The 13613-nt window shown below is 39.1% G+C and overlaps 1 protein-coding gene across 3 annotated transcripts in view; it reads right to left on the bottom strand.

Moving 5' to 3' along the window:
* Window positions 1-5643: 5643 nt before the first annotated feature.
* LOC126370144 (neuropeptide CCHamide-1) overlaps window positions 5644-13613 on the bottom strand; it is a 195777-nt gene continuing 187807 nt past the window's right edge. For all 3 annotated transcript variants that reach the window (XM_050014898.1, XM_050014897.1, XM_050014899.1), the window contains 4 exons: window positions 10591-10679; window positions 8855-8946; window positions 8109-8217; window positions 5644-6306 (listed from right to left, as the gene is read on the bottom strand). In XM_050014898.1, coding sequence (XP_049870855.1) covers window positions 6283-6306; window positions 8109-8217; window positions 8855-8946; window positions 10591-10679 — 314 coding nt within the window. In that variant the 3' untranslated portion in view covers window positions 5644-6282. The remainder of the gene's footprint in view (window positions 6307-8108; window positions 8218-8854; window positions 8947-10590; window positions 10680-13613) is intronic.

Raw genomic sequence — 13613 nt, 5'->3', positions numbered from 1 at the left:
ATTATGTGCGTGAGTGGGCATCAAATACGATCGAAACTTACTGAGATATTTAAAATTGAATTTTTATGAGTCCACTGAAATGATAAGTACCCACTGAAATGATATAAATATACACCGAAATGATATAAATGTACACTGAAATGATAATGAGTCCACTGAAATGAAATTAACCCACGGAAATGATACAGTCAAGAAAAATTGTGCTGCTTAGCTAGGGTTCCGTACAAAGTGAAGTTTGATTTATACATAAATAGCCTATATACGTCCCACTGCTGGGCACAGGCCTACTCTCAATTAACCGCGGGGGAGAGGAGGGTATGGAGCATACTCCATCACGCTGCTCCACTGCGGGTTGGTGGAGATCGATTTATACATTCTTAGATAAATAGTTCAATACTTGCTAAATAAAAAATAGTTTAATACTATTTACTAATAGTAATAGATTGTTGTTCGTTTCTTTCATCGAGCAATAAAAAATGCATTTAGTTGTTGTCAATATGTGGAGCCGTGGTAGCTAATAGGTGGGTGGTAAGGTAATTCATGTTTAGATCAGAAATGATTGTCACATGCTCAGCGGTGAAGAAAAACATCGTGAGGAAACCCACATTCCCGAAAATTCCATTTTCGGAGGTATGTGACCTAATGTGTATTGGGCTGGTTTCCCCTTCGTGGGTTGGAAGGTGGGACAGGCAGTCGCTTCTGTAAAATACTGGACCTGTCAAATCTTCAAGTTAGGTAAGCGGACCCTGTGAAAAATCGGTATAATGCTAGGGGGATGATGCTTATTGTCAATATGTCTTTTTTGTGGCTATTGTAATTGCTTCTTTATTACTTACCTACATTTTTTTTAAATAATATAGGTTCACGTAGGACCACAATCTCACCTGATGGTAAATGACGATGTGGTCTAGGGTGCATCACACTTACCTAGCAAATGCCTATTCACCCTAGTCTTGAAGTCTCCTAGATTATAACGAGTTGGAAGTTATATCCATACCCAAGAGCTCGAGATGGTTGGTAATTCACTCCGGAAAGTCCCAGTCAGGAGGAAAGGACTCCGTTTTGCGGTGAACAGACACGCCTGGGTCATGGAAGCGTTGAGTCCAACCTACTTGTTGTCACCCCAGTCTGAGACGGACTTAAGGGGCAGTTTCACACGATTCACAAGATCCTCTCTGAGGGCACTATCATCTCTGGTGCTTACGCGTGCATTGGACATGTATCTCTCCGTCACTGTGCTATCGTCTGCATGCCTAAAGATACCGGGCATAATCAGCAGATCATTGATAGAAAAAACGTGGCGGAGAGAACAGATCCCTGAGGAAGTCCGGCATTAATAGCATGTAGATCAGACAAGCACCCATCAACTACTACCCGAATCAATCTATCCCTATCTATCCAATTACATAGGCTAGAAGGGATCCTGAATATATCAAGGGACATAACAAGATCCTCGCCTTGATTCTAGATTGTGATTTGAAGAAGTGCCGCATCTCATCCCAATTTGCTAGCGTGTGTCACCATATTTGCCTCGATCCTCTGGGGCTAGAATCAGGTGGGGAATAGACAGACACATATCTCACCAGACAATGGTCGGATGTTCCCAAGGGGGAAGTCACTGATAGAGATTGATATTGGTCCGGATCAGTTATCAGCAAAAGGTCCAAGCAGTTGGCGCTATAGTTAGCAACGTCAGGTATCTTTGTAACGCAATTCACCAGATGTGAGAGATTTTGCCACACATGGCAAAAGCTTGCGCCTCTTTGCCAGCATGGTTGGTCTTCTGGAATGGGAACAACCACTCTTGCTGGTGGGCGTTGGAGTCCCGGAGAAGAACAAGTTGCGCTGAGAGATACCTCCGCCGTGCCAACTCCACTGTCCTACTGAGGTAGGTGAATAACCTGTTTGTCTCAGAGTTACCGCTGTGCGATCGGTAGACACTGGTGTAAACTATTTTATCCAGGCCAGTGTCCACCAGGATCTAAAGAATGGATAAGTCTGGGTATTCAAGGTTACCGAGAAAAGCAGAAAGATGAGTTTGATAGAAGGTTATATGACGTTTTCCAATCACCCAAAATGGTTTTGGAAAACCATGAGATCATCTCGAGGAAAAATAAAATAGCTCCACAGAACTGTTAAAAAGGCCCTTAAAACAATACCTAATTCGAAACTAAAATTTAACACACGGATCTCTAAAACTTAACGGTTTTATCATTTCAGTGTTACTTATCATTCCCATGGACTGTTATTGGCATTTCAGTCCACCGAATCCACCGGAATGACAACACCGAGATGATAAAAAACAGGTTATTTTTGTATAAACTGTGAATTTAAATAACTTTCGAAAAATCGACACTTCTCAAACAAAACAGTACTTGCAGCCGATTTAACATATCAATATGAAATAAATTGAACTAATCTAACACGAGTTATAATGGCTACCGAAATGATTTTTTACTGATTTTTTTTTGTCCCCCTATCACCGAAATGATAAATTTCTTTTTTTGGCGGGAAACCATTACACGCTGTGACGGGTATGTTCACATCTAGCGGTCGAGCCGAACCAATGCGAGGTGTTGGCAGGTAAGGAGGTGTCATAGACGCAATGTTGACGGAGTTATTCTACCAAAACTTACTGTCCTCTGAAATGATAACTTTTTTTCGGACAAAATTTAACTGCCTGTCAAATGTACGAGAAGGAAGGTAAACAGACAGAAATAGTTTTTGTTGTTAGATTATTTAATAATTTAACGAAATTCTATCAATTTAAATCCCAATAATAGAAAATAATTGTAGAGCAAGACATTTTATAAGCGATAATGAGTTACGGACAAGCTACCGAAATGATAAAATGACACTTTAAAAATTTTTTTCAGCGTGTTACAGTTGCTGAAACTGAATGATTTATTTGCCAAGGTAGAGGACTACTTACTTTACCCAGAAAAAATATTCAAAATCATTTAGCAGAACTTTGCACTACCGTTCTCAGCCAAGACAACTTTTTTTTTCGCTTTTGCAATTCACCCTCCTCCATAAACAGTCGCTAAGATTTTTTTCTGAAAAATCTACCGTACCGTGTTGTGTATATACGTATACATGAAGTTATGTAGAAAGTATAATATTCGTTCTCTTAAATAAAGATTTCACGGCTTTTAAAAAAAAGAGCAATATCGGTTGTATAGTGTCGTCATTATGCCTAAACTATTAAATTCGATCTTGATATGCTGTCAGTTAGTACGAGAGTGAGCGGTATTTTATATTGGCCTGCATTGTTTGTGAAATAATTTTAAAATGTTGGCTAGTGTAATGGGCATCATCGCGCCCGGATTAGTCAGGGGCGGGCTTCTTAACGAGTGCAGTAAATAGCATTATTTTTGTTTATTATTTATGTAATTTCGTGTTTAGTTAATGTAATTAATTTTAATTATTGTAATTATAATTTTAATTCTTGACTAATTGTATTTATTTGCATGTTCTTCAGTAAATTAGGTAGGTACTTTCAGAAGCAGTAGCAAGCTATGCGACGATTATTTAAACTTAGTGCACGGACATAAAAAAATCTTTTCGAGTTGGCAAAACCACTTATTTCCACCGCCATGACATATTTGCCTATCTTTTGTCAGCGACTGCATTCGGCACTTGGAAATGGGAACGCTGTGTTACAGACAAATCATAACCTAAGTCTACTTACAAACTTCATTGCTTGATATAGATTAGACAAATATAAACCACGCCCTAATGGGGGTAGGTAGATCATAACATTCTTCTTTGCGAGTCGATGGCGATCGATACTAAATTTTCGCTGACGAATAATTGGCCACGCTTACGGCATTGTCAGTGGCTTCGTGAAGGTCTTTAATAGTGCAGGTGTTAGGGCACTTAGGACTGCACAAAAGGTGAGCCAAAGTTTGTCATAACATTATAAGCTCAGAGATACATCATCGTGAGGAAACCCACATTCCCGAGTGTGATATCCAAATAACAGGGAGTAACAATAAAAACACCCATTCGGTAGTTGGCAATTTATTTTACGCCCGCTCAGACAAAACTTACAACTACCTACATAACACTGTAGGTAGATATACAACACCGAGTAATGCATTTTCGGAGGTATGTGATCTAACTTGTAAACTAAATTTAGCTGGGTTTTCCTTCGCGGGTTGAAAGGTCAGCCTGTCAGTCGCTTCTGTAAAAAACTAGAGCTGTCAAATCTTCAGGTAAGCGGACCCTGTGGAAATCGGGATAATGCTTGGGAGATGATGATGAGTACACACGGTTCACTTTGCTTTCTACTAGACCAAACGTGATAGGTGGCGAGCTGTATCGCCGTCTATTTTTTTTTGTTTTTTTTTTAATTAAGATGGGTTTGCTCTTGACTTCGTTCTTCCACAAGAAGAAGAGATGGACGTTGGAACGAGTTTACCCAGAAAATGCCTATTCACCCGTGATTTAAAGGACCCCAGGTTATAAGAGTTAGGAAACACCGACGCTGGCAGCCCATTCCATTCCTTGGCAGTGCGCATTATGAAGGATGAAGCGAAGCGAAGAGAATATAATGATCACACAGTGTGTGTCAGTGTGCACAGAGTGCAGTGTGTGTGTGTGTGTGTGGCTAACACAGTGTGTTAGTGAAAAATGCTCTTAAGATGAATTAATAACCCATTCCACCGGGTTATGAGCTGACCAGGCCGACCTGGAAATCTTTAAATAGACTCCGCACACAGGTTGGCCGAAGTAAAGATAACCTGTCCAGGTGGGGTTTTCTCATCGGGTCGGATCTGAGCTGCGTGTGTGGTGTTACGCCACAGACTATGGCTCATCTGATAACTTGCCCCGCGTGCCCTGATACTTGCACGCGAGAGGGGCTGATGAGTGCCACCGAGGATGCTGTTCGAGTGGCGGAATACTGGGCTGAAGAAATCTAATGCCATCGAAACGACAAGAAGAAGAAGAAGAAGAATAACTCATTGATGCACGTCCGGTATCGGGGATTTATCCAACGGAACTCCCCGTATGAGGAGCAAAAACACAGAACCACAATGACTATACGCAGAGCAGACAGTAAAAGATCTTAGAACGAATATTGGATAAGGTTATGTATTCATGAATTTATGTGACCGAAAAAATATTTTCAGCTTAAGAGCCATGCGAAAGACATCGACCTCGAATCTAAAAGACATTATTTAAATTACTGTAAGATATGTATTTATAGCACAAATATACCATATACTATATATGTTCTTTTGCAAAAATATTGTAATTTATTAATCTTCTGACGTGTGAGTTGTGAGGTGCATTACCAACCCCATCAACCCTGGTCTCAGGGTTACTATTGGGCCGCCAAAGGACCCTGTCATGGCTTATGTAACGACTACCAACATACGTCAGTAAGTAGTAACCGGGACCAACGCCTTAACGTGCCTTCCGAAGCACAGATCATCTTACTTTCGGACAATCAGGTGATCAGCTTGTAATGTCCTAACCAAACTAGGGATCATAAAATGATTTTTGTGTTATGGTCCCCACTGGGTATTGAACCCGGGACCTCTGGGTCGTGAGCTCAAAGCTCAAACCACTGGACCACAATTAATAATAGATCGTAAATAAAAGTACGTTTATATTACAGGTTCAATGTTTATTTAAAACACCGCCAACAACCATGAATGCATCACTATGCTCCACAAATAAATACGAAGTAAGTACATTTCATTACATTATCATTTATTAAATAAGTATAATATATAAAAATTTGCTAAAGCCAAAGTTTCTATGTCGTATACATAATTTTATTAAACTTTTAAACCGACAACGTATTAAAATGCAATAATAAATTATTATTATTCATAATTATAATTTAAATAAAATATTATAATGAAATGTTAATTTAAAAATAATTGTTTTGCAAAAATGTTTATTTATTTATTTATAATATACGTATTGTGATATATTTTTCTGAGAGATATTTAAAATTAACTTTTTTGTAGATTTTCTGTTTTGCTATTTGTCCACCTATCCACAACATGAATACACGAACTAATAAATATTTTTATACTTTTTTATATGAAATGGCACATTTTACCTTAGTCTATATTTTACACGCTCGTGCCAATTGTAACCCAGCCTTACAATTGACATTATTACATTTTTAATAATAGTTTTATTTATACTTTAGAGTATTAAATTAACTAAAACAGACAACAGTTAACTAGGAAATTATTCTTGAAGAAATAAAGCGAGGAAATAACACAGTCAGTCCATAGGTTATTTGATTAATTTTGCTTTTCATTTTTCTTCGGACACTTCTCTCTGAAAAGAGAAAATTGAATATATTATTCATTTTATTCAACAATAATAGTACATTATGATTCAAGTGAGTTATGTCGGTCATTACAGTCGAGGCTAGATTCCAGTAGCATGTGCAATGGAGCCAAGATTGTAATCACTAATACTCACGCGTTTCATACGACGTCTTTTGATATGCTTGTGAGGAAATATTCGATACAATTTACAAAAAATTTCAAAACTACTCAATACATAAACTGCCTATATACGTCCCACTGCTGGGCGCAGGCCTCCCCTCAATCAACCGGAGGGGGTACGGAACAGCCTCCGTGGTCTAACAGCCTCCGTGGTCTAGTGGTTAGAGCGTTAGGCTCACGATCTGGAGGTCCGGGTTCGATTCCCGATGGGGACATTGTCGAAATCACTTTGTGAGACTGTCCTTTGTTTGGTAAGTACTTTTCAGGCTTGAATCACCTGATTGTCCGAAAAAGTAAGATGATTCCGTGCTTCGGAGGGCACGTTAAGCCGTTGGTCACGGCTATTAGCCGTAAAAACACCTCCACCAACCCGCAGTGGAGCAGCGTGGTGGAGTATGCTCCGTACCCCCCTCCGGTTGAAACTACTCAAGATCATCTTTTATTTTTTCGAATTCGACAATCGCGTCTCCCGTTCGTGGTATGTGGCGCCCAACATGGGGCCCAGCTTCAGGTGGTTGGAGGAGTCTGGCAGAGGAATTACTGCGCAAATTTCCACAGAAAATGCGCGGTACAATCGTCTAAATGTAAGCGACACTTAATTTTGGAAGAGACTGTCTTGATTGTGGCTGTTATATGGGGATCTGATATGGATTACAGACATCTATTATGTCTGTCTTAATGATCAGAGTTGCAAAGCTGACGATTGCGTGGCGACCTTTAAAATTGACACATGTCACTCGTCCAGATCGACAGCTTACGTGACCGTATTACTGTGAACACGACGACTAACGGCACATAATTTGCTTAAGGCCAGGCGCGCACTACGAGTTTTTCGCCGCGCGGCAGAAAAGAGCAGCGGCATAATGTCGCATTGTAATTCTGTACCAAACAGTTTTAAATTGTATTGCGCGCACTTGACGGCAGAGCCGCCGCAGCGGCGCAGTACTCTTTTCTGCCGCGCGGCGAAAATCTCGTAGTGCGCGCCTGGCCTAAGCCGCAATCGTTTCTAAGCGACAATTGCAACTCATTAGTCAACTTTTACGACAGTTGCGACAAGATAAACAAAATAGAACATTCTAAACTAGCGGCATGCTACGTATGATGATGGTTGTAAAACTTTTGTCTCGCTCATCAAGTTTTGTATTGATTAATAAGTACGATAAAGGAGTAAATAGCTATACTTTATTGTGTTCATCAGGTTTCGTATGAATTTATACCTATATTGACGGAGCACGTTTGTTTCGTCGATATGATAAATAAAGACACGACCGGGTCTGCATGACAACCGCGACACGCGCGGCGCGAATTGTATTGAGCGCTTCGACCAATAGCCAATTGACGTCCATCTACGTAGATAGCATTCGTATCGTTTATTAGTCCAAGCGCTCGATATACGGTTGTCATGCAGACCCGGCAGGTCAACTGCATACGTTTTATTGGTGGCACGAACGTGGTGGTTCCATCATGGTGTCATAGTGAGATATGGGCCTAAGGGGTAATTGCTTAACACCAAATACTTTGATATAATATCTTACATTATATGTTAAGCCGACGCTCATAACCTTTCAGGGTGGGTAAACAGATGATCAGCAACCTAATTCACAGAAAGTCCCAAAATGTTGAACCTACCATAATCTGCAACAGTTTGATCTTGGAAAGCAGGTCGTCGTCCAGCATGGGTTTGGCTTCAGGGTTCCTATTGAGGGTCAGATCCAGTGGAAGGATTTCGTTGTCCGAGCTGAAATACCAGAAATAAAAAAACATAAAAATTTTCGTGCCACGTACTTAATTGAATGACTGTCCGAATGTTAGCTGATTCACAAATTATAGGTAAGCGGAAGTTAGCAACTTAGTATCTATGTACCTAAGAGATTTACAAGATCTTCCAGCATTTCGCGTTATTTTTTTTTAATTATTCATTGTATCAATTCATCCGAGACACACAGACATTATATCTACAGGTCACAGAGGTAATTTTTGTTAAGAAAACTTCACGATAAATGCAATCAATAAATATAAGTTTAAAAATGTAATCTAAGAGTTTGTTTACCACGGCATACGACCACGGCTACTTACTAAACATCGCATTTGGAGAATTTCAGAGAAATATTTTCTCCTTTCATAATTTTAAACCGTGAATTTTCCACAGTCGGATTTTCGTTTTTAAACTTACTATTTTTATTCACATTTTACGAGGTTTGCGCTGTGAGGTGACGTTATTGAGACAAATGTGCCAAATGAGTGCATGATTAATTTTGTGAAACGAAATATATCAGCTTGAATTGTTTTCGAAACTGCCATCTACCGGTGCAAATTGGAATCAAAACAGGCTATCTAGCGCCCACTAAGAGTACTATTTCAGTTCAGAAACTCACCCTAGTCGGTCGGTAGGGAGCGAGTCGTCCGGAGCGTCCACCTGATAGACTGCGTTAATGTCGTCGTTCTTAGCGGCTTGTCGAGCATGGTTCTGAAAGTTGCAAATGGAAACATACAGATGGCGTTAAGCGATAAGGAAAAAAATCCAAATCATAAACAACGTTGTATTCCTTCTTAGCATTTAAAATGAGCGCAAAGCTAATATTTTTCTGTGTTAAATAATTAAATTAATAAATACAAAACCAACGGTCATTTGTAAAACAAATATTAGTAATAAGGCGATTCTCACACTGCCCCTGTGGCGACCGTGCGTGTTTTCTATACAAACGGAGATACAAGCAACGGAAGAACATGCATCCACGCGCTACGCTGCATGGTGCAGTGTGATGAGCCTAAGAGTTCAAGTTTGTGAGAATTTAAGAATTGGAATTTAAGACGAGAACGCCACACAAACAATGAATACACACTTTCAACTTGCTTTTCTGTTAATACTTTGAGTAAAGAAACAATGAAAGAATAAGTATGATCTACTGTGATCATTGTCAGTTTGCGTTTATAAACAAACGCCTGTAAACCTAAATGGGGTGAGTGGAGTCACAAGCTAATTAGCAAGATAATACATGAGTAGGTAATAGGTAAATATTAAAAAATATTCACATTTTTGATACCAAATGCTAGTCAAAACTCGTGTGAAGCTTACATTATGTAAAAAAGCTTAATAAGATTACGGATTACCTAAATGATAAAAATGTTTGGTATTAAATGCGTTCCTCTAGTTATTAAATAACTTGTAATGTATATTATATCCTTATTGATTTAAAAGTTGTGTTGCATTGCAGTTTCTTGTCATTTCTTCTCCTCAACCATAACACCATGCGAAATGACGTAAATTCAAAAATGTGATATTGACCTTCAACAAGTTAATCTATGATAATTACGTTGGATAAATGATTCTGATTTCTGATTTCTTTTCTTTCTAAACACTAAATAGAACAGGAATCACCGAATCTGTTAATTGAAACATCTTGTCGACTAAACGAAAAAACTGTGAAAGGTTTTCTTGACAACACGCCGACTGTGCTAATCACTAGTGTAGGAAAAGTTGAATTAAACAGCTGACTTGACCTAGCGATCATTAGAATTACTTATACATCTTTGATATAAAGAAACTGTAATGAAACTATGCTTTTTGTTTCAATGCTGGAAACCGTAATAGGGTAGTTTCCAACTAGTCAAATCAGTTACTTTTTACTAAACGTCAAAACACGAAATCATGACACGACGCCACTTCCGTGTTATTTTCCTCTTCGTGATCAGGAAAACATAAACTCATGCGTACATTCCAAGCAGACTCTGAAAATCTATGTGCTTAGATCCTGCCATACTTACTTCTCTTGCCTCCTCCACATTCATCAATCGTTCCATACGCGCGTCGGTTCAGAGTTGTTAAGAAGTTCCGTGAAAAAATTAGCAAACAAGTTCAGCCAAAATGTTTTCGAATTCATGTTTGGATCATAACTGATTATCACGTGCTCAGCGGTGAAAGAAAACATCGTGAAGAAACCCATATACCCGAGAAATGCGTTTCGTATGTGACCTAACCTGTATTGGGCAGGTTTTGAAGGGATTGGAAGGTCAGACAGGCAGTCGCTTCTGTAAAATACCGGACCTGTCGAATCTTCAGGTTAGGTCAGCGGATCCTGTGAAATCGGGATGAGGGAGATGATGAACTTACAAGTTCAGCGGTGTCCATGCGGCGGAACAGTTTGGCCAGGAACCAGTCCGGGGCTGTGACAGGAGGCTTGCCTGACCGCTTGCCGTGCGCTGGAACATCAATAAGAAACATTTAAGGGGTAGGCAGAGAGACACGTACACCTAGCACGGTCACGATTACTAATTATGTATATACATTGAAACCATGTCACATTAACTTTTTTGACAAATTAAACCGTAAGTCTCATTAAATGTCAAATATAATAGTGCGACAGGGTTCTAAAGTGGGTATATGATATTGGTCTTTTTAAATAACTATATAAATATTCTTAAACGCCTCCCATTTTTATAAATTAATATCAGAGGTAGGTAAAGATTAGTACATAGTTCAAAACAAAAGCCTTTCCGTGGTTCATTCTCACTTTTGACCTCGCCAACTAGTCGACCTTTCCACACAATTTCAAGAATCACCCAACACGCATTCATTTTAATTACTGTAACCTTTTAAAATTATGAGTTCTCAACTATGATTTATCTAAATCAATTTACTACGCCACACTACTATTAGGAGTAACAAACTTCACTACACGCGCAACTTTCCAGGCTTCTAAGTGCCAGTTTCACTATTTTTAATTCTTAAGTAGTGGAATGAAACTATTTAATTCAATTTATTCTCGTTCTATTTATTAAATATTATAATATTTATTGAATATAAATATTTAATTAATTATTTTATTTTATAATAATATTTACACATTATTATTTATCAAATATTAGTTATTACTTTGAGATCGTTTAACGAACTCATTTTTGGATCTCAAATGTTTATCATGTGCTCAACGGTGATGGAAAACATCGTGAGAAAACGGGATAACGCTAGGGAGATAACGATGGCTTTGAGATCGCTTTTGTATTTAAAAAAAAAATAAAAACAATAAAAATAAAATATACGGAGTAGAAGAATTATTGTGACATTCCTCGGGTAGAGAGAGCACAGACAAAACCAAAAAAATAATGTAATAAGGTGTAAATTTACCATAGTTTGTATATATAGTCATAATTTAATCTACAGCCTCCAACATAACCATTTCTACCTTTATTTAAACAATTATTTTCCCGGTACTTTGTAAAACGTTTTTAATTGTCAAGTTATTCGTATGCGTGGCGTGTCTAGGACACACCCTGTATAATGGGTGCCATTTTGAAAATATGCAATCCCACCAAAAACGTTTTCATGTAAAATGTTGCCAAGACGCGATCATCGATCGCAATGTCAAAAGTTATCAGTGCCCTGTTTATCAAAACTTACAAGCTCTGTATTACAAGCAATTTTCTTGTAAAAATTTCATTATTGCAAGAATGTGTTTATCAAAACTACACATGTAAATTACATGTATTGTTACAAGTGTCAATAATTATTTCACAAGTATATTTTACAATTCCTGTACTTTTTTTTGATAAAAGTAATTTACACGTACTTGTGAGTAACTTGTAGCTTGTGAACGTGTAGACTTGTATGTTTTTATAAACAGGGCATTGACCTCATGTAGAGCCAAGCTTCTAACTCTACACGCTGTAACTATACAAATCATAGAGTTCACAAACTCTACACGCTCACATTAGGCAAAATATGGGGTTTGCCCGGTTCGTTACTACAGGAATTATTACATACATACATACATAAACTCACGCCCGTAATCCCAAATGGGGTGGGCAGAGCCACAAGTAATCAAAGACAACTTGCAGACACTGTTGATACGAAGTCCTAAGATGGATATGATGAACCTTATGGTGATAAGGGATCAGCCTATCGCCCATAACATTAGTCCATCATGTTAGAGGACGCAATCCCTCTGTAGGTTTTTACGACATGCCCGGGAAGACAAGCAGCTGAACGTGTTCTATGTTTTTTATTTGCTCCCAGAACAGCATAGAAGCAACAGAAACTATTACATTAGCAGAATGGCAATGAACAGTCAGACAGTTTAATGTGGGACTTTCCAGGCTACCTATGTTAACCAATAGCAATATAGATGGCGTTGTACAGATTTTCCTTCGTTTAACCTTTAAAGGAGAATGGGCATTTTAAACGCAGCGCCAAGTCCAGACCATTCAAGTCGCTGAGATGAAAATGCTTAGGTGGATGTGCGGAGTAACGATGCTCGACAAAATCTACAAGAGAGCTTTTTTTTTTTGACGTGACTTAGGTTGAGAGTGACTGAAGTTAGGAGCGCTGAAGGCTCTCACCCGGTACAACGTTTAAGACGACAGGCCTGAGGGTGCCCAGTTGGGCGCGAACCTCGGCTCAGGGCGTCGTCTGAGAGGAAAAATATTTGAAAGAATTAATCGACCCTAGTGGGTCGATAGCGATAAGCGCTGAATGAGGGAAATCGTCGACCACGCCGGCGGGGTCGGTATCGGGGACCTGAAGTGTTTGGTGTCGCGAGCTGATTGGCTGCCTCTATGGCTAGAGTAATCGGGTCGTCGGGATCGTATATTACGTCCTTCGGACGCCGATACTTTTCAGTACCGTCCCTAAGCGGAATGTACTCGGAAGCCGCAACTACCAGGGGATTTGGGTGGTGCGGAGCAGAATCGAAAACTACAAGAGAGCAGGCTCCGTTGGTTTGGGCACGTAAGAAGAAGACCTCCAGATTATGTGGGTAACGTTACAGCCAATCTAAACATACCAGGGCTTAGACCAAGAGGACGACCAAAAACAAGATGGGCGGATGTTTGACCTGTGTATGTGCAATGTCTCCGAGAACGACACGTCCGATAGAGCGAAGTGGAAGAGAAGTACGAAGAAGGCAGACCCCACCATCAGATGGGAATAATAAATGCCAAGGAGAGAGAGAGGAGAATGGGCATTTTACTTTAGAAGTTGGGCCTGACCTTGAGATGGAAATTAAAAACACCATTATTGTTTGGAAAATAATAGAGAAATAAATAAAACGTTTTACCTTGACTGTACCAAAAAACCCGGTTGATTCATTTTCAAGTGAGTTTTTCAGTTTATAAATAGGCTTTTTTTCTTTTTTTATA

This window comes from Pectinophora gossypiella, chromosome 10, assembly GCF_024362695.1.
Source record: "Pectinophora gossypiella chromosome 10, ilPecGoss1.1, whole genome shotgun sequence".
NCBI classification, from domain to species: Eukaryota; Metazoa; Arthropoda; class Insecta; order Lepidoptera; family Gelechiidae; genus Pectinophora; species Pectinophora gossypiella.
Note: the sequence above shows the minus strand (reverse complement) of the source record. Positions and strands in the feature narration are given on the sequence as shown.